Source organism: Megalobrama amblycephala, linkage group LG2 (assembly GCF_018812025.1).
Source record: "Megalobrama amblycephala isolate DHTTF-2021 linkage group LG2, ASM1881202v1, whole genome shotgun sequence".
NCBI lineage: Eukaryota > Metazoa > Chordata > Actinopteri > Cypriniformes > Xenocyprididae > Megalobrama > Megalobrama amblycephala.
This window is the reverse complement of record NC_063045.1, coordinates 54987404-55008791: the sequence shown is the minus strand read 5'-3', so window position 1 is coordinate 55008791 and position 21388 is coordinate 54987404. Positions and strand designations below refer to the sequence as shown.

Here is a 21388-nt window from a genome sequence, read left to right as displayed (position 1 = left end):
GATATGCACAAATGAGATCTGAGACATAAATTCCTGATATAGTTAATTTATGCAGCTTGTTTCTAAACAATTGAGACGAACTCATTGAGTCACGTAGTGTAATTCGTCATGTCCTGCCCCAATAAAGACGTAACTTTACATTAATTAAATAAAACAGACATGAATGAGTGCATGTTGAAAATAAAAGCGCTGAATTTAATTCTCTATCTGTTGTATTTGCTCACCATTAGTCTAGAAGAAAAAGTTCGTTCATATTGCTTAGCAACTGACGGATGATCAGGCGGCTTAAAGGGATAGTTCACCCAAAAATGAAAATTTGATGTTTATCTGCTTACCTCCAGCGCATCCAAGATGTAGGTGACTTTGTTTCTTCAGTAGAACACAAATGATGATTTTTAACTTGAACCGCTGCCGTCTGTCAGTTAAATAATTGCAGTAGATGGGAACTTCATCTATAAGAGTAAATAAAGCTTGCTTAGACAAATCCAAATTAAACCCTGCGGCTCGTGACGACACATTGATGTCCTAAGCAGTGGCGTAGCGTCTGGGCATGCAAGGTATGCACGTGCATATGGGCCCGGGCGGATTGGGGGCCCGATACGGCCTACCCCAATGTAGACTATACTTAAGGCGTCCGCGCACCGTCCGCATCGTGATATTTTCGTCATTAGAAGTGTTCGCGGACGACCGCACTACCCATCCACGTTCAGCCCAATTTTTGTGATGGCACGGACAATGTGTGTGTACTGTACAACAGCCCATGCTGTATAACAGAGTGAATTGAGTGCTTGAAAACAAGTCCACTAGATAATGCGCAGCGCACACGCCGAACGCATCTTTCTGCAGCTAAATGCTTTCAAAGGCTCGCACGCGCGTCTGTGCGCGCGACAGAACCCGTGTATACATGTTCAGAAAAATGAAGTATATTAGAAATAATGTTGTCAATAACTTTCTATAGTCTATGTTAAATATACTGAAAATCATTAAGAATCTTAATAAATGGACCATAAAATGGTCAATGCCATGTCTTAGCGATGATCTACTGTATTCGACCAGTTTGCTTTCTGAAAACTTATGCATGCAGTAATGTAGGCTATGTAGTACAAAAATTTAAATTAGTCATAGTTTTCTGAAAAAACATCTACGTCTGCACATTTTAAGATACTGCACAAGATGTGAATAAATGTAACTCGTACACTCGTTGGGATGGATACTCTTTATTCAACGAAATAAAATGCACATAAAACGTGATGGAAAAATATTTAGAGAAGAAACTTATAGTAAATTTATTAGGAATAAAACGTGCATTAAAAAAAGACAGAATAATTAATTCATAACTGGAATAATCTTCGGGGAAAAAAAAAAAAAAAAAAAAAAACGAAGGGGGGCCCGTTAAAAATTTGCATATGGGCCCAGGGCTGACTTGCTACGCCACTGGTCCTAAGACACGAAACGATCGGTTTGTGTGAGAAACCGAACAGTATTTATATCATTTTTTACCTCTAATACACCACTATGTCCAACTCCGTTCATGACTCTTTTAGTGATGTCTGATCGCGCTCTGACAGCGGCAGTGATGTCTGACACTCATTGAAGTATATGCGCGAGACATCACTTCCGTTGTCAGAGCGCGATCAGACATCACTAAAGGAGTCATGAACGGAGTTGGACATAGTGATGTTTTAGAGGTAAAAAATGATATAAATACTGTTCGGTTTCTCACACAAACCGATCGTTTCGTGTCTTAGGACATTAATGTGTCGTCACGAGCCGCAGGGTTTAATTTGGATTTGTCTAAACAAGCTTTATTTACTCTTATAGATGAAGTTCCCATCTACTGCAATTATTTGACTGACAGACGGCAACGGTTCAAGTTAAAAATCATCATTTGTGTTCTACTGAAGAAACAAAGACACCTACATCTTGGATGCGCTGGGGGTAAGCAGATAAACATCAAATTTTCATTTTTGGGTGAACTATCCCTTTAAGCACGGCCACTGAATGAAACTTTTGACAAGATTATCTTGTTTAAACACCCTAGATTATATTATCATTTACTACATAACAATTATTTCGCTAATACACAGATAAATATAGCCTACCGCTTTGTGGAAATTAATTATTTATTATCTCCATGCGTGATCGCGGTTGATTAAGTTATAGTCAGACAGCACTTTGTCAGTTGGCATTTCATGATTTAACGTTAGATTAAATTTAGATCATAAAATGCCAACTGACAAGTAAGGAGGGAGTGATTGTTATAAATAAAATGGTTTGTTCAGCTCATTTGTGTTGTAATAATTGTCAAAAACAGAAGTATAACAGTAAATAAATATCGGTTCTGCATATCGGTTATCAGGTACATAAACATGCAAATAATCGGTATCGGTTATAAAAAAATCAATATCGGTCGATCACTAGTCTCAATAGAGCTACTGAGGATGCTATCTGTCATGTTCTACATTCTTCTCTTACCCACATCAACAGTAGCCATGGAAACTGTTTTGTTGGCAATAGGCGCCTAAATGCATATAATGTAGGCTAAACAATACAAACTAATGAATTCATAAATTCATTATTCATCATTCACTATATGCTATATTCATTATAGAGATTCAAAAGTTATCCATGGATAATGCAACGGTTTATTGTGTGTGTTTAAATAAATTTGTTTTGCTGATAGCTTTGATAGCTTGCAGACAATCGCTATGCAAAAGCTGTGCATGCTCTTCATTCTTTAGCTCTGCTCACACGACATGCCTCCAGGTGCTCGGCTGTTTTCGGAAAGACTTGGTACAGCGTATGTATCTTTAATAAATATGATAACCCCCTATTTTTTTTTTTTTAAATAGGAGATAAAACATAAAAGCAATAGAGCTAAGCGCAGAGCAGTAAGCAAGAGCATCCAAATAGTAGCTAAGCAGGAAGTAGGAAGGATCCACTGAGACATTTTTATTTTATTTTCAAATAAAATTAAACTTTTATTCACCTATGGCACACATGGCAATATATCACTGGCACGTGACAATAGTTAAAGAGGTATATGTATTTAAATAAAGTCCTGCAAACTTGAGTATGAGTATACATTTTGAGGTAATCATTCCTCAAAGCCACACAGCCTGTTTTATTAAGATAGAGCTATAAATACTGTTAAACTGTAAGATTATTATAACCTACACTAGTGTGTTCTATAGAATGCATTAAATTGATCAGAAAGAATGCTTATGCAGCATAAGACTGTTGATTGTGCTTGTTCCACAGAGAATTTTACTGCCAAGGATGGAACTATTAAAAGAAAAATATTGTCATTATGCAGCATCAGAGTGGGCGGTAGATGGGGTGGTCACTCTGATCCAGAAACTATATAAATGAAAGGACAGTAAGGAGAGCAGAACAAACTCCTTACAGGAGCTTCACTCATGGCCTACGAGACAGAGGATCATGAGACTCAATACTGCTTTCCTGCCATCAACTCATCATGTATCAAGGGAAAACGCTCCAGACATGAATACAATATCATGTATGTGTTTTTTTCATTGCTGTCAGCATGGACTGTGTTTCTGAACCTGCTGGTGATCATCTCCATCTCTCACTTCAAGAAGCTTCACACTCCAACAAACCTGATTATTCTCTCTCTGGCTGTGGCTGACCTGCTTACTGGATTTATTGTGATGCCTGTGGATGCCATAAAGTTGATTGAGACATGCTGGTACTTTGGAGACGCTTTATGCGCAATGTTGATGGCAGTTATGGCGGTGCTTCTCTCAGCATCTCTCAGTAATTTAGTTTTAATTGCGATTGATCGTTATGTGGCTGTGTGTCACCCTTTACTGTACCCACAGAAAATAACCACAACTAAAGCCTTAATGACCATCTGTCTTTGTTGGTTTTGCTCTTCAGCTTATATCACTGCCCTGTCAAGCAGCAACGGACGTTTTGACACATCACACAAAACAGATGCATGTTATGGAGAGTGTTATTTCATGATGAGTTTTACATGGATAGTCACTGATCTGTTCATGTCCTTGATGTTTCCCTGCACCCTGATCATAACTTTATATTTGAAGATATTTTATGTTGTACATCAGCAAGTGAAAGTTATAAACGCTCTGATGAAGGGTGGTAAATGTGTAATGGAAGGTTCAGTGAGGAGGAAATCTGAGAGCAAAGCTGCTCTGACATTAGGAATCATTGTGGCAATTCATATTCTCTGTTGGTTACCTCTCTATATTTTTTCTCTAACAGGGAATACAGTAATGTCCTCTGTAATTATGAATTTTCTAACATGGATCTACTATATTAACTCAGGCCTGAATCCTCTTATCTATGCTTTATTTTACCCTTGGTTTAGAAGGTCATTTAAACACATCCTATCACTTAAGATATTTCAGTCAGCGTCCTCTTTGGTGGACATTTTTATAAATGATCATTCATAACTGCTGAATTTCACAATGTATTTGTTTTTCAGCTTTCAAAATGGTAAAGCTCACTTTCAAGCTGCACCCTCTGATATAATGCATCATAACCAATATTACATGTTACATTTTATGTAGGTAAGAACTGTAAATTTAATCATTTTTAACAATGTGTACGGACAATTTTTGGTCTCTCTTTCAACAGCTGTGCTGATGTAGGTGTGCATGGCACAGATTAAAAAAAAAAAAAAAAACATGAAGTGAAAGAATGGTAACAACTGAGCTGCATTTTTTTCCCCTAAGGTATACTCAAAATGTGCAATTTTATATTTCAGCCTGAAGACAATAACATTTCAAAATAATCAAAACAGCACTCCAATGCAACTTCTGATGAAAGGCCAGATTAATTGTTTGTTATATATATACCTAAACCAGACCCTCCAAACAAATCATATTGAATAATAAGAATAACACATACTTTTTTATTCAATAAAATAAACAATCACAGTTATTTGAATCAGAGATTCATTAGTGAATAATTCTCATGAGTCAGATCAGTGAATGAGTTAATTCAACAACAAAGCTTGACACCAGTGCTAAAACTAGAAACTTTTGTGACTGGAAGATTACTACAAAAATTTTCACTCAAAATTACTAGTAAATTGAACAGAACATGTTTTCAAGTAAAGGGTAAACAATTCTTGTTGGCTTGAATTAGAAATGTATGTGTAATTTTAATACCAATAATGAGTTTAATAAAACTGTCTAAATGTTACATTAGCATACAACATTTTAAATCAGCTAGTTAAAGGTCCCGTTCTTCGTGATCCCATGTTTCAAACTTTAGTTAGTGTGTAATGTTGTTGTTAGAGTATAAATAAAATCTGTAAAATTTTAAAGCTCAAAGTTCAATGCCAAGCGAGATATTTTATTTAACAGAAGTCGCCTACATCGAACGGCCAGTTTGGACTACATCCCTCTACTTCCTTCTTTAATGACGTCACTAAAACAGTTTTTTGACTAACCTCCGCCCACAGGAATACACAAGAGTTGCGTTTGTAGAGTGTGTTTGTCGCCATGTCGTCGAAACGCTGTTATTTTCATCCCGCAGTCCAATCACCGGGTCTGATTCCGGCTCAGATTGATAGGGTAAAATTAAAGACATGTTTACAATAACACTGAGCACGTGCATCTCCACGTTATGGTAAGAGGCGTGACCTTTCCGGGCATGGTGCGCCCAGAGCTGTCGAATCACAACACAGGAACCGCTGGCACAATCAGAACTCGTTACGTATTTCTGAAGGAGGGACTTCATAGAACAAGGAAGTCATCAGCCCGTTTTTATGACAGTGGAAACAGCGGTATACAGATAAGTAAATTATGTGAAAAATACTGTGTTTTTTTACACGCAAAACATGAACACATGTTATATTGCACACTATAAACACAATCAAAGCTTCAAAAAAACACGAAAAACGGGAACTTTAATAAAGAAGAATGAAAATATCTAAATGTAGCCACTTTATTCACAGAAAAACACTGGCAAGAATAGAATCAGCTACAGCTAAACATGACGACAGCGGACAAAGAACTGAAATGAACACAGAGCTTAAATACACTGAAACAAACCAATGAACTAAATAAGCATTACTAGCAAACTCATGAGTCACCATAGAAACTAATGAACACAGACAAAGGAAACTGATCTAGAAACTCAAGCAACCCCAAACAAAAAAACAACCCTGACACTCCCATTCTCTTTTACTCTGCAAAAAAAGAAAAGAAAAAAAGAGCAACGTTAGTTAAGGTAACATTTCCATCACACATACTGGAAAGTTAAATAGTAAAGGTTGTATAGGTAACAGCACCCTCATGGGTACATTTACTCAATAACAAACTATAACAATCATTGGTCTTCAGAGTTTACTGTAAATAATTTCTTAGAAGATTTAATATTTGAAATAAATAAGACACTTGTCACAGTTTGTATGAAAAAAAATAAAAATAAACAATGTGACTTTTGTGAGTGTAACCGAACGGGACTCAGGCAGAGATCCATTTGCAAGCTTTATTAAAGCAGAGGTGGTCGAACAGGCAGGGTCAAAGCAGGGGCAAACAGGAACATCAAGGGACAGGCAGAATCGTGGTCAGGAGGATACAGACAAAGGTCAGGACAGGCAGATATCATTCACAGGTCAGGAAACAATACACAGTCCAATGGCAGGCAGCAGAGGGTCATAAACTAAAGGCAAACAGGATCAGAAACAGGCAGGGAATCAACACAGGGAAACGCTCAGAATTGTACACAAGGTGAAACAAGACTTCGCCATGAGGTGGTCTGTGAGTGAGTCTTAAATAGTCCAGATAATGAGTTTCAGCTGTATGTGGCAATTGGTGATTGGTGTGGAGTGTGTGCATGTGACTGGCAGGGATGATTATGGGAACTGGAGTCCAGGATCTGACGGTGATCGTGACAGTGAGAAGCCCTCACCATAATTTATAAAGTACACTAAACCAAGTCAAAATTAAAAGTATGCGACCAAAATAGTCACTCAGGACAAACAGCTTAACAGCTGCTGCTACATTATCAAAGTAACAATCTGATTCAAAATAAAAAATTATGGAAGTTATTGATTTTTGTTTTGTGACAGATTTCTGCTTGAAACAGCTTTTTGAATGTAAAAAAAAAAAAAAAAAAGTTTTGGTTACGTATGTAACTCTCGTTCCCTGAAGGAGGGAACGGAGACGTACGTCAGTAGTGACCAACGAATTGGGATATTGCCAGAGAGTCCTATTAGCTTTGAGTGAAACTAAAACAAGCCAATGGAATTGGCGTGCGATATTTGCATAATGCACAATATCGCACCTGCTCATGCACCCTCCAGGTGGGTATAAATAGGGAAGCGGATTCAATCGCACTCTGTTTTTCGCTGAGGAGACAACCTTGAGTCTGCACTACAGCAAGGGCACAGGAACTGTGATGACGGGACGTACGTCTCCATTCCCTCCTTCAGGGAACGAGGGTTACATACGTAACCGAAACATTCCCTTTCAGTAGGTCACATTCGATGTACATCAGTAGTGACTGACGAATTGGGATCCCAAATAAAACTCCACAGTTACTGACCCCTTCCAGCGTCCAGCGTGAGCTCCAGCCACCTGGCGCACCTGGGGGGCGGAGGAAGAGGCAAGCTTATACTGAGAGAGTCTACTGATCCGCAAGACCCACTACAGTAAGACTTAGACAACAGTGGGGAAGCAAACCCATAGGGGACGCGGCGGAGGCCACAACCTACCCTGCAGGGGAGGAATTACATGGGAATACACATGGGCTGGCCATGGGCAGTACGCATATGGAGACCTTGAGATGGCTCCAGCCTAGAGATAGGGGGAGACTCATCTGACAGGTGACAGCAGAGCTGACTCTGCTTAGGGAAATACACAGGCTCACCGTAGGGAGTTTAACCGTGGACAATACACATATGGGGCCACTCACATGGAGGGGTTACAACATATGGCACCCAGCCAAACATTAACGTCAGTGACGGACGTTTGGCCTAGCATCAGACACTCCGCAATGTCTGAGTTCAAGGGGTGGCGGAGGAACTTGACAGGGTTCGCCAAGCGGGGAGCTCGACTGGAGCAAATGGATGTATATATATCCGGCCCAGGGGGTGGGAGCGGCATAGCAAGCCGACACTAGAACGGGTTCTTCACGTTACTGGCTACTGGAAGTGAGTACACGGGAAGATACCGGTTCCACAGCCTTTCCCTTCTGCTGGCCTCCGTAACAGACAAAGCTGATCTGAGGTCCTAAAGCTTCACGTTCTAGCCACGTACAGGCGCATAGCGCGGAGGGGACAGAGCAAAGCCAGGGCTGGGTCTGCCTCCTTGAGAAAGGCCCACCATAGTGTAATTTGCAAAGCCCATTGAATTTTAGTTCAAAGTATCAAAATTATATGCTTATTCTATTTAATATTAATTTCCTCTATTAAGGTGGTCTGACCTACTGTAACATTATTTGTGCTCACCACTGTAGACTTTCACTCAGTACAGTTGTAGCACATGAATACTGACTGCTGTCTTAGCTGAGGAATGCTGGTCATGTGGTTAATGTCATAGTCTTCACCAAATCAACTGAACTGCTTTTACATTGTGGCATACTTTGCTAGGCCTATGTTAGGGAGGCTTTAGAGATTGTTCTCCAATAATCTTTATTTGCTGAGTGCAACAGTTCATGACATGCACATTTCTCCGTCTTGTGGACAGTCACTTTTGTGGCATCCACCATTCGCTGATAGATGCCACTTTGCACTTTTTTTTTTATTACTGTGTGTGTTTGTTGCCACAGCAATTTCACTGCCAATGTTGGAACTATCAAAAGAAAAATATTATGTCATTATGCAGCATCAGAGTGGGCGGTAGATGGGTTGGTCAGTCTGATCCAGACAGCAAAGACAGTAAGGAGAGCAGAACAAACACCTAACAGGAGGAGACTCACTCATGGCCTATGAGACAGAGGATCATGAGACTCAATCCTGCTTTCCTGCCATCAACTCATCATGTATCAGGGAAAACGCTCCAGACATGAATATAATGTCATGTATGTGTTTTTTTTTCATTGCTGTCAGCATGGACTGTGTTTCTGAACCTGCTGGTGATCATCTCCATCTCTCACTTCAAGAAGCTTCACACTCCAACCAACCTGATCATTCTCTCTCTGGCTGTGGCCGACCTGCTTGTTGGACTTATTGTGATACCCATAGAGGGCATCAAACTAACTGAGACATGCTGGTACTTTGGAACTGCTTTCTGCGGTCTGTTTATAATTATCCTTGGACTGCTTCTCTCAGCATCTCTAAGTAATTTAATGTTTATTGCTGTTGACCGTTATGTGGCTGTGACTCACCCTCTAATGTATCCACAGAAAGTGACAATGACTAAAAGTTCAGTAAGCATTTTTCTCAGCTGGTTTTGCTCCTTCTTCTATAACACTATCATTGTAATTGGTAATGGATATTTTCACACTTCAAACAGAACAGATGTGTGTTATGGAGAGTGCAGCTTCACAATAGATTTTGCCTGGAGAGTTGCTGACCTCTTTTTTAATTTCCTGTTTCCTTGTATCTGGATCATAACTGTATATTTGAGGATATTCTGTGTTGCACAACGACAAGTGAAAGCTATAAATTCTCAGATGAAGGGTGGAAAGCCTGTATTGGAAGGCTCAGTGAGGAGGAAATCTGAGAACAAAGCTGCTGTAACATTGGGAATCATTGTGGCAGTACATCTTCTCTGCTATTTACCAATCTATATTTTTTCTCTAACAGGGAATTCAGTAATCCCTTCCACCACAAATTTTCTAACATGGACAATGTACATTAACTCAGGTCTAAATCCTCTTATTTATGCTTTATTTTACCCCTGGTTTAGAAAGTCACTTAAACATATACTAACTCTAAGAATATTTCAGGCAGTGTCCTCTCTGGTGGACATTTTTACAGATCATCATTCATAATTGGTAGAGTCTACCACTGTTTGATTCAGTAATATCAATTAGTGTGTTTTGCTTTTAGTTTTACAGTGATATGGTTAATGCCACACAAGTGACACACACTGATTCTTTTAGTGCTTTTTCTGCTTCTTACAAATACACCTATTAAGCATCAGCGTTAGTTCAGGCAGGCCTCGTAGTCAAGCTCTGCTATCAGCTGATTCTCAAATTCCAACCCCACCCATATCAGCTGATCCAATTTCTATGGACTCCATTGGCAACTCTAAAATAAGGCGCATTACTTAAACGCAGCTTCCGCCTCTCTGCCTGCTTGGCTGCTTCCACTGCAGGCTGCTTGTAACCCACCTCCTCCCCAGCTCCTCCTTAAACTTGTGTATAACTTAATCAGTGTCATTCTGTTGTCATTGATGCATGCTCTGTTCTCAATAGGGGGATTTTCTGCTGCTCTCCCAGTTGAAAAATGGGAGGTTGTCCCCAGAAGCTGCTGCTGTTCCCGGTCTTGGCTTTCATGGAGCTCATGAAAGGACATGGAATTTAGAGCAGAGCCATACCGCCAAATTGTAACTTTAGCAAAATATAACATAAAAACTTATAATAAACTATAAAACAATGAATAAACTACTTTTTATATCAATAAATACCTGCTCATTAGAAAAACGTACCTGTGTCAACGTTTTTGCAAAATACGTTGCATCGTACAGGACCGTTTCAGTGAAATGTCCTGTGAGTAGCACTAAAAGCGTGTTTTTATTTTTTCTGGAACAGATTAACGTGATTATGGCAGCGTTTTATTACATTGTGCCAAGGACTGAACTATTAAAAGAAAAATATGTCATTATGCAGCATCAGAGTGGGCGGTAGATGGGTTGGTCAGTCTGATCCAGACACTGTATAAATGAAAGGACAGTAAGGAGAGCAGAACAAACTCCTAACAGGAGGAGACTCACTCATGGCCTATGAGACAGAGGATCATGAGACTCAATACTGCTTTCCTGCCATCAACTCATCATGTATCAAGGGAAAACGCTCCAGTCATGAATACAATATCATGTATGTGTTTTTTTCATTGCTGTCAGCATGGACTGTGTTTCTGAACCTGCTGGTGATCATCTCCATCTCTCACTTCAAGAAGCTTCACACTCCAACCAACCTGATTATTCTCTCTCTGGCTGTGGCCGACCTGCTTGTTGGACTTATTGTGATGCCCATAGAAGCCATTATGCTGATTGAGAAGTGCTGGTACTTTGGCAAAACTGCCTGTGGACTGTTCACTATGACCCTTGGTGTCATTATCTCAGCATCTCTCAGTAATTCAGTATTAATTGCGGTTGATCGTTATGTGGCTGTGTGTCACCCTTTACAGTACCCACAGAAAATAACAACAACTAAAACCATAATGACCATCTGTCTTTGTTGGTTTTGCTCTTCAGGTTATAGCACTGCCCTGTCAAGCAGCAATGGACGTTTTGACACATCACACGAAACAGATGCATGTTATGGTGTGTGTTCTGTCATGATAAGTTTTACGTGGATAGTCATTGATCTGTTCATATCCTTGCTGTTTCCTTGTACCCTGATCATAACTTTATATTTGAGGATATTTTATGTTGTACATCAGCAAGTGAAAGTTATAAACGCTCTGATGAAGGGTGGTAAATGTGTAATGGAAGGCTCAGTGAGGAGGAAATCTGAGAGCAAAGCTGCTCTGACATTAGGAATCATTGTGGCAATTCATATTCTCTGCTGGTTACCTCTCTATATTTTTTCTCTTGCAGGGAATACAGTAATGTCCTCTGTAATAGTGAATGTTCTAACATGGGTCTTCTATATTAACTCAGGCCTGAATCCTCTTATCTATGCTTTATTTTACCCTTGGTTACTTTACTTGGTTAAAGCTCACTTTCAAGCTGCACCCTCTGATATAAGGCACCATAAACAATATTACACATTACATTTTATGTTGTGGTAAGAACTGTAAATTGTATAATTGTGGTTCATTTCTAACAATGTATATGGACACTTTGCAGTGTCTCTTTATAGAATGAGTTTTATAACATGAGAAACAACAGCTCTGCTGATGTGGATGTGCTTGGCACAAAGAAAAAAAAAACATCAAACAAAAGACAAATTATGTCAAGATGAGCAAAACAGCCCTCCTATGCAACTTCTGATGAAAGGACAGATTAATAGTTTGTTAATAAACCTTAACCCAGGCCCTCTAAACAAGGCATATTCAATAATAATAATAATAATACACCCAATAAAATGAACTATCACACAGTTATTTGAATAGAAGTTTCATTAGTAAATCATTATTTTGAGTTAGATCAGTGCATCAGTTGATGTAGAATCCTCTTTAATTGATATTTTTACAGATTATTCATGATTTTTGTCCAGGGTTGATTTTTTTTTTTTTTTTTTTTTTTCAGCTGATAAAGCACAAACTAAAGTGTATTTCTGTCATCTGAGTTTGTAAAGTGGATGTGAACACACTGAGTTTCAGATGTCTTTCTTTATTTTCCATAAACACATCAACAGAAAAAAAAGATATATTCAAAAAATGTTGTACATTTAAATTAGACTAAATAATTACATTTATTATGTTATGTACTATATTCATTATTTACTTGGTTGAGGTTATTTTTTATATCCACCAGGGGGTGCTCACCCTGTGGTCTTTGTGGGTCATAGTGCCCTTGTGTAGTGATGGGGATACTATTCTGTAACAACCTTCGGATGAGACGTTAAACCGAAGCCCTGACTCTCTGGTCATTAAAAGTCCTATGGCACTTCTCGTAAAAGAGTAAGGGTGTGACTCCAGTGTTATGGCCAAATTCCCTCCACTTGCCCTTATCAATCGTGGCCTCCTAATTATCCCCATCCACTGAATTGGCTCTATAACTCTCTCCATTGCATTGTGCATTGTGGTCTATATTTTTATCAGTTTTATTTTTTTAAACATGACACAATATGACATTAAAGGGATAGTTTGCCCAAAAATGAAAATTTGATGTTTATCTGCTTAACCCCAGGGCATCCAAGATGTAGGTGACTTTGTTTTTTTAGTAGAACACAAATAATGATTTTTAACTCCAACTGCTGCAGTCTGTCAGTCAATGGGAACTCCATCTATAACAGTCAAAAAAACATGCACAGACAAAGCCAAATTAAACCCTGCGGCTCATGACAACACATTGATGTCCCGAGACATGAAACGATCGGTTTGTGCGAGAAACCGAACAGTATTTATATCATTTTTTACCTCTAATACACCACTATGTCCAACTGCCTTGAGTGTACGCACAACATCTGGTGCGTGAGGTGTGTACGCGACTGGTGTAAGTTTCACAAGCACCGCACGTGTACGTCATTCATTGTTTACACAGAGCACAAACATTGTAGGTACAACGGCTAATCAAAATGGTACTTACTTGTGCTTATCTGGATTGTTCAAACCTACTTAAACTAAAAGATTACGCTCTCTCGTGGAACTCATTCGGGAGTGGAGAATTTCCACGTATTCCCAACTTCTGAGCCTACTCGCCTGCAGTTATGGTTGATTGCTCTTCGGCTGGATATCAACACACCCATTAACGTACTAAAGTTGTTGAGGGTCTGCAGCGATCATTTTGATGATTTTACATACCCAAGAGAGGATCACGTACGACTTAAACCTTCAGCTGTGCCTATGGTTTTTCCACATCCAACTGAGGTATGTGAACAAAGTCTTTGTATGTGTCTTTTTTATTTGTAAAGCTGCCCTTATGAAAACTAACAAAATAAAATGAAGCTTTGATGCAATAAAACCATGTTTTTTAGTGGTTTACTTCCATTTGTATAACAACTGTTGTACTACAGGCTCCATGTTTAAACTACGCCAGTCGCGTACACACCTCACGCTCCGGATGCTGTACACGCGCTCAAGGCAGTTGGACATAGTGGTGTATTAGAGGTAAAAAATGAAATAAATACTGTTTGGTTTCTCACACAAACCGATCGTTTTGTGTCTTAGGACATCATTGTGTTGTCACAAGCCGCAGGGTTTAATTTGGATTTGTCTGTGCATGTTTTTTTTGACTGTTATAGATGGAGTTCCCATTGTCATGCTTTTCCACTGTCAGGCCAAATGATTCCAGTTGTGTTTCCATTTGAGCCTGGTGCGGTACAGCACAATTACAAACCGTTCTTGGCCTGGAATTAGACAACCGCACTGAATCGTGCTGGTAGTGATGTCGCCACTCAGGATTTGTCACTTGTCTATTGCCTGGCTACCAGTTTCTCTGTAGCTAGCTAAGCGCTTTATTTGAGTGACGTAAACACAAATTAATAATAAAATTAAAAATAGATATATATATCTGATCATCCTCCATAACCCTGTTGTTATTTACATTTCATATCATCAGTAAACTGTTGTGTTACCAAGGCAATGACTAGTGCTTTTGTATTACATTCCAAAGAGTGGCCGTTATCATCCCCACAGTGGAAAATGAAACCATAACCATACCAGCTGGCCCGGATCGGCACAGAATGGAATGGTTACACAATGACAACCGTTCGCCCTGAAAGTGGAAAAGCGGCCATTGTCATCAACAAATCTGGCCAGTCATGAAACAGCTGCATGAGGTGTCATCGGAACTTGTGCAGCTGCTCTGGAGAAACTGTGCAGATAAGCCAGCCAGCTGTTCTCGCTGTACTTTGATGGCGTGACAGCAATTTTTTTACTGACAGCTTTTTGCACCAATTTACAGTCTGGACATACTAACATTAGTTGCCGAAAATCAGAGCCAGTCTGCAGATTTGAGTTGATCTGTTCAGATTTTAAAGGTCATGTAGTGTATTCTAGCCTTTATAAATGAGGAATACAACATCTTAAGTACAAGCTAGAATAATAAATAGTAGAATGAATAGTAAATGCGTAGAAGAATATTTTTCCCCAGCCGTTTTCAGCTGTTTCTTGAATATTGTCAGGGTTTCGGCTGTCCGGATTGTTTATTAATTAATTGTTTATTAATTCTAAGAAATGTTCATTTCTGGGTTATGGGAAATAGCATTCTTACTGAACAGTACTACTCAGAGTATGTAGTCAAAATCTGCATGATTAGGAACTCCATTATATGAGCATGAAACACGGAAAAAGTTACGTGTGACATGAACAAGACTTTATTAAAGGTGCCCTAGAATTAAAAATTGAATTTATCTTGGCATAGTTAAATAACCAGAGTTCAGTACATGGAAATGACATACAGTGAGTCTCAAACTCCATTGTTTCCTCCTTGTGTAAATCTCATTTGTTTAAAAAACCTCAGAAGAACAGGCGAATCTCAACATAACACCGACTGTTACGTAACAGTTAGGGTGTACGCCCCCAATATTTGCATATGCCAGCCCATGTTCCAGGCATTAGACAAGGGCAGCCAGTATTAACGTCTGGATCTGCACAGCTGAATCATCAGACTAGGTAAGCAAGCAAGGAAAACAGCAAAAAATGGCAGATGGAGCAATAATAACTGACATGATCCATGATAACATGATATTTTTAGTGATATTTGTAAATTGTCTTTCTAAATGTTTCGTTAGCATGTTGCTAATGTATTGTTAAATGTGGTTAAAGTTACAATCGTTTCTTACTGTATTCACGGAGACAAGAACCGTCGCTATTTTCATTTTTAAACACTTGCAGTCTGTATAATTCATAAACACAACTTCATTCTTTATAAATCTCTCCAACAGTGTGTAATGTTAGCTTTAGCCACGGAGCACTATCAAACTCGTTCAGAATCAAATGTAAACATTCAAATACTGTACTGTGTACTGTACTGTACTTACGTGATTAGACATGTTGCATGACGAACACTTTGTAAAGATCCATTTTGAGGGTTATATTAGCTGTGTGAACTTTATGCTGTTTAAGGCAAGCGTGAGCTCCGTGGGTAGGGAGCGCAAGATTTAAAGGGGCTGCAGCATGAATCGGTACATAGTTAATGATGCCCCAAAATAGGCAGTTAAAAAAAATAATTAAAAAAAATCTATGGGGTATTTTGAGCTGAAACTTCACAGACACATTCAGTGGACACCTTAGATTTATATTACATCTTGTAAAAAAACGTTCGATGGCACCTTTAACTAGACTAAAACTACTCAAATACACTCTACTCATACACACATACAGTTTACCAAGGGAAAAAGATCTGAAGCAGAATACAGAAAAGCAAGAAGTTACAGCATTGTTTGAAATTCAGCAGATAGCCTTGAGCAAACCATCAGTTTAGTTCTAACATGCCCTTCTTTATAAGGGGTAAGGATACTTGATGTATCAAATAATGAGACTAAGTGTGATACTTGTATATCTTGCCTATTTGAATTAAATTGAATTAAACTGTCCTGATGCAATTTGTTGGCTCCAGTTGATCTTTGCTGATGTTGGAGTTTGCAGGACCAGTTGGAGTCAGAGGACCTTTGGTAAATGGAAAGACAAGGCTGCAGTCTGGCACAAGCTTGGGGGTCTTCAGAAGTCTTTTACCTCAGTATCATCTTCACATCAGAGTTTTCTTAGTAAAGGAACTGCTGTGATCTTGTGATCAGTGATTTTTAAAGTGTGAAGATGTCACACCCTCTAGAGGTAACTGAGCCAGTAAGGAGTTGTTCCTTCGGAGGGAACTTTTACAAGTCTTTGTTCTCTAGCAGGATATTAGCATAAGACATGGATTGGATGTTTGAGAGAAGAACCTTCTAGATTCGTATAATACAACTGTGTCACAGAGTTAGCAAAATATAATGTAAATTAACAAACCGAGAACAAAGATTGGAGTCCATAGAGACCAAACATGCTACCCATGTGATTTTAGTTAGCCATAGTATGCAATTCTGAAACATGAATACAAAAGAGTTCAAAATAGAGAATTAATACATAGACCAAACCCCATAAAAGATAAATCATGAGAGGGGAAAATTGGATACATGTTTATACATTTCTCAAGTGGTTATATATAGAATATATAGGATTAAAAGGGTTTATTTGTCCTTCTCAACAAGAATTAAGTGAGAGCCACAACTTAACTGATAAATTCCTTATGGTCATAAAACTTATAAATTCTCATGTGTCCTGTAACCAGAGACCTAGTGTTAGCTGCATTTGGGAGTTATTTGCAGTTTTGGGGGATGGTTCTCAGAGAGGGATGGTTCTCCCAAGTGAGTGGGAGAGTGAGTTTCTGGATTATTCATTAAATATAATGAATAATTTGGGTGTCGATTGGTCCAGATGCTACACTAGTGATGGACATTCCTTTAGAACTAATCTTATAAATTGAAGTGAATTTAGACATATACTGTATACCCTTCTAAGTGTGTAGGGTACTTGCAATTCTTTTTTTTTTTAATTCATCCCAGAATCAGAAGATGATGGAGATACCGGGGGAAAGACCTCTCCCCAAAAATCAATAAGGTCTTCTTGAAGAAGCTAAAGAGTGACGAGCTGTCACAAGCACGCGCAGCTTTTGCATAGTGATCGTCTGCAAGCTATATCAATGGTAAGCAAAACTGAATTTAAACACACAATACACCATTGCATTATCCATGGATAACTTTTGAATCACTATAATGAATATAGCATATAGTGAATAATGAATAATGAATTTATGAATTCACTACGTTCGTGTTTTTTACATTATACGCACTTAGGCGCCTATTGCCAACAAAACAGACATTTGAAGCAGTTTTACTCTCCACCTGTGGTTCAGACTCAACTGGGATCATTCTTGCTGTGACCGCTCCATCTTGCAGTTTCAAACAATCTGTAAATCCAGCGTAGAACTGGGCCTTGTTTGTGAAACTATAAGCACTGATCCTAGGGCCTCGAGCAGCCACGGGAAAACACAAGATATTCTCCATTAATTTTAACCAATAAAAAAGTGATTGCAACTATCAGTTTCTATGGTTATTTTAGTAACAAATATCGAGAGGACATCAATGCGTGAGCACAAATCTCTCAGCTCCACTAAACACTGGGTTGTTTAAGTAGCAAAGTTATCTTTCCCTCACAAACAAAAACACACTTCTTTGGTGACATTGTTGATTTTGTGATCTAAAAACAAAGTGATAAATCTTTCTCGAGCAAGTCCTGTACAGGGCTGCCAACAACTTCCGTAAAGCCAAACTTCTCTCGCTCTGGTCGACGTGTGTGTGCGCTCTTCCGGGAGAAGTGCCTGTACAAGGAATTCCGACCTTTCTGATGTCACACAGGCACATACTCGAAAAAAAAAGACGTCAAAATTTAAGGGGATTTGAAAGAGGATTATAGCATTATACCACCCCCTCCCCCAATGCATACATTGACGAGATTGGACAAAGACTGAGGGAGAACACAAAGTATAAATACACAGGGGCTAACTAGATAACAGATGAGATGACAGGTGAACTACATGACTAATCAGACAGATGGGAGCAAACTAGGTGATGGGAGCAAACTAGGTAATGGGAATAAACCAAAAACACAATGAAGGAGGGAGACACCGACTAGACAGCATGTAACAGCATGTTTGGAGGGGTTGCCAGGAGAAAACCTTTTCTCCCTGAAAAGAATATGGCAGCACAGCTTAGGTCTGCATCTGAACAAACCACAAGGCTACTGGAATAATATCCTTTGGTAAGACGAGTCCAAAATGAAGATGTTTGGCCATAATGCACAGCGCCATGTTAGGCGAAAACAAAATGTCTCAGGTTACAGATGTAACCCTGGTTCCCTGAGTAGGGAACGAGACGCTGCGTGATAACGCATTGGGAACCTTCTGCGTGATGTCGTCACTGAAGCACTCATGTATCTAGCCAAACGCGTAGCGAGACGTCAGAGATGGGTGACGTCACGGACCAGGAAATTATAAAGCACACACGGATGCAGAGCACGCTAGCTTCTAAGTAAGTCTGAAGCAAGCACTCGCAAGTGTGCAGGGGTACGGCAAGAGACGCAGCGTCTCGTTCCCTACTCAGGGAACCAGGGTTACATCTGTAACCTGAGACGTTCCCTTTCGTGGGAACTATCGACGCTGCGTGATAATGCATTGGGAACACAATCCCAACTGAGCTGTAGCTCAAACACTTGTCAAAGTTATCTTGACAAAACAGAGGACCCCGGAGTGGAGCCGATATCAAGGTTATAATACTTAATAAATGTTTGCTGGCATGACCATCCAGCTGCATTACATATATCACCCATGGAAACTCCTGACATCAAAGCTTTTGATGCCGCCATACCCCTAGTCGAATGGGCGCGAACATTCAAAGGAGAAGGCTGTCCGGCCGCTTCATAGGCAAGTGAGATGGCCTCGACCACCCACTTGCTCATTCTCTGTTTTGATGGGGACCCATAACAGACAAACAATTGATCTGACTTACGCCACAGGGCAGCTCTGTGGACATAAGCATTATGTCTACAACAGGTAGAAAACAAATTCCATGTGTAGGCATACAACTTCCTCATATCGGGAGCTCTGGAATTAAGAATGGTCTCCACAACTTCGGCTGGGAGACCAGCATCTACGAACCTGGCCCCCTCAGAGGCCAAGCCCATAGTTTCAGTCGTTCTGGGCGGGGATGTATAATCATGCCGCCCGCTTGAGACAGGAGGTCCTGTCTGAGAGGAAGCTCCATTGGGGAGCCTTTGAGTAATGACACTAGGTCTGAAAACCATATCCTGGTTGGCCAGAATGGAGCTACCAGTATTAGATTGGCCCCTTCTCGGCGTACTTTTTCCAGAACTCCCGGGAGCAGGGCGATCGGGGGAAATGCGTACAGGCGCAGCCTTGGCCACGTCTGTACCATAGCATCCAGACCCAGAGGTGCTGGATGTGTTAGGGAGTACCAGAGCGGACACTGGGTTGACTCTCCCGAAGCAAACAGGTCGACTTCCGCTCGACCAAAATTTTTCCATAGCAGATCCACCACTTCTGGGTGGAGTCTCCACTCCCCGGGCCTTGGCCCCTGCCTCGACAGGGCATCTGCTCCCACATTTTGATGTCTCAGCGAGAGCAGCTTCCCTTGAGACCACAGGAGGATCTGACGGGCCAAGTAATATAGTCGGCGAGACCGCAGACCCCCTGATGATTTATATATGCAACCAATGCAGTTTTGTCCATACGAACCAACACATGGTAACCTCTCAGGTCTAGGAGAAAGTGTTTTAGAGCTAGGAACACTGCCATCATCTCTAGCCGATTTATGTGACAATAGAGCTGATGGTCTTCCCATAGACCCTGAGCTGAGCGACCACTCATGATCGCTCCCCAGCCCGTGAGGGAGGCGTCTGTCGTAAGCATTACGTGACGAACAGTGGCCCCCAACACGGGTCCCTGGGACAGGAACCGGGGGTCTTTCCACATGGTCAGAGAACGAAGACATCGTTTTGAGACTTTGATCATGCGGAAGGGATTTCCCCTCGGGGAGAACCCCCTGGTCCTGAGCCACCACTGTAGGGGTCTCATGTGCAGAAGGCCAAAAGGTATTACATTGGACGCAGCTGCCTTCAGACCCAGCAGTTTCTGGAACTGTTTTACAGTGAGTGACTGGCCTAACTTCACCCCTTTCATAGCCATAAGAATGGCACTCACCCGAGCGGGAGACAAATGTGCCCGCATCATGGTGTAGTCCCACACTACACCCAGATAATTGGTGGATTGAGCTGGAACTAGCACACTCTTTTTGGCATTGAGCCTCAGCCCAAGCTTCTTCATATGGGACAGAATAACATCTCGATGTTGAACTGCTAGTTGCTCTGACTGAGCTAGAATCAACCAATCGTCGATATAATTCAGTATGCGAATGCCCTGGATCCTCAATGGAGCCAGAGCTGCGTCCACACATTTCGGGAATGTGCGGGGTGATAAAGATAGGCCAAACGGAAGAACCCTGTACTGGTAAGCTTCACCCCCGAAAGCAAACCTGAGGAACTTCCTGTGAGAAGGATGGATGGACACATGAAAGTACGCATCTTTCAGGTCTATTGCCACAAACCAGTCCTCGGATCTGATCTGTGGTATAATCTGTTTGAGTGTCAGCATCTTGAACTTGAGCTTTTGTATTGAGCGATTTAGCACACGTAAATCTATGATAGGTCGTAGACCTCCATCCTTCTTTGGAACAATGAAATAACGGCTGTAAAATCCTGACTGATTGCTGGGAGGAGGGACCCTTTCTATAGCTCCTTTTTGCAAAAGTGTCGTAACTTCTTGTTCCATAACCAGAGACTGCTCAGGGGTTACCACTGTGGGAAGAACCCCATTGAATCTGGGCGGGTGAGACCCGAATTGAATCTTGTAACCCTCTTTTATAGTGAGCAGCACCCATTTCGATATATTCAGGAGAAGTTTCCATTCTGCCAGAAAATCTACTAAGGGAACCAGTCTCTCGAGACTGGCCTCTGGTGTTTCTTGAGCACTCGATTCGACGCTCTGAAGCGGCGCACCGGCAG

The 21388-nt window shown here is 40.5% G+C and overlaps 3 protein-coding genes across 3 annotated transcripts; all 3 read left to right on the top strand.

Moving 5' to 3' along the window:
• The first annotated feature begins 1898 nt into the window (after positions 1-1898).
• On the top strand, positions 1899-5282 carry LOC125262954 (trace amine-associated receptor 13c-like). Its single transcript, XM_048181796.1, has 2 exons — positions 1899-1938; positions 3262-5282. Exon 2 carries the CDS (start codon positions 3420-3422, stop codon positions 4434-4436), a length of 1017 nt encoding a protein of 338 aa, XP_048037753.1. The 5' UTR covers positions 1899-1938; positions 3262-3419; the 3' UTR covers positions 4437-5282.
• Positions 5283-9036: 3754 nt separating this feature from the next.
• Positions 9037-9933, top strand: LOC125262700 (trace amine-associated receptor 13c-like; the record flags this gene model as incomplete). Its single annotated transcript, XM_048181515.1, has 1 exon — positions 9037-9933. A coding segment is annotated over one exon (897 nt), but the record flags the coding sequence as incomplete, so codon positions are not given.
• An 879-nt stretch (positions 9934-10812) lies between these two features.
• Positions 10813-12323, top strand: LOC125262953 (trace amine-associated receptor 13c-like). Its single transcript, XM_048181795.1, has one exon. The coding sequence runs from the start codon at positions 10880-10882 to the stop codon at positions 11897-11899; it is 1020 nt and encodes a 339-aa protein (XP_048037752.1). The 5' UTR covers positions 10813-10879; the 3' UTR covers positions 11900-12323.
• Positions 12324-21388: the final 9065 nt, after the last annotated feature.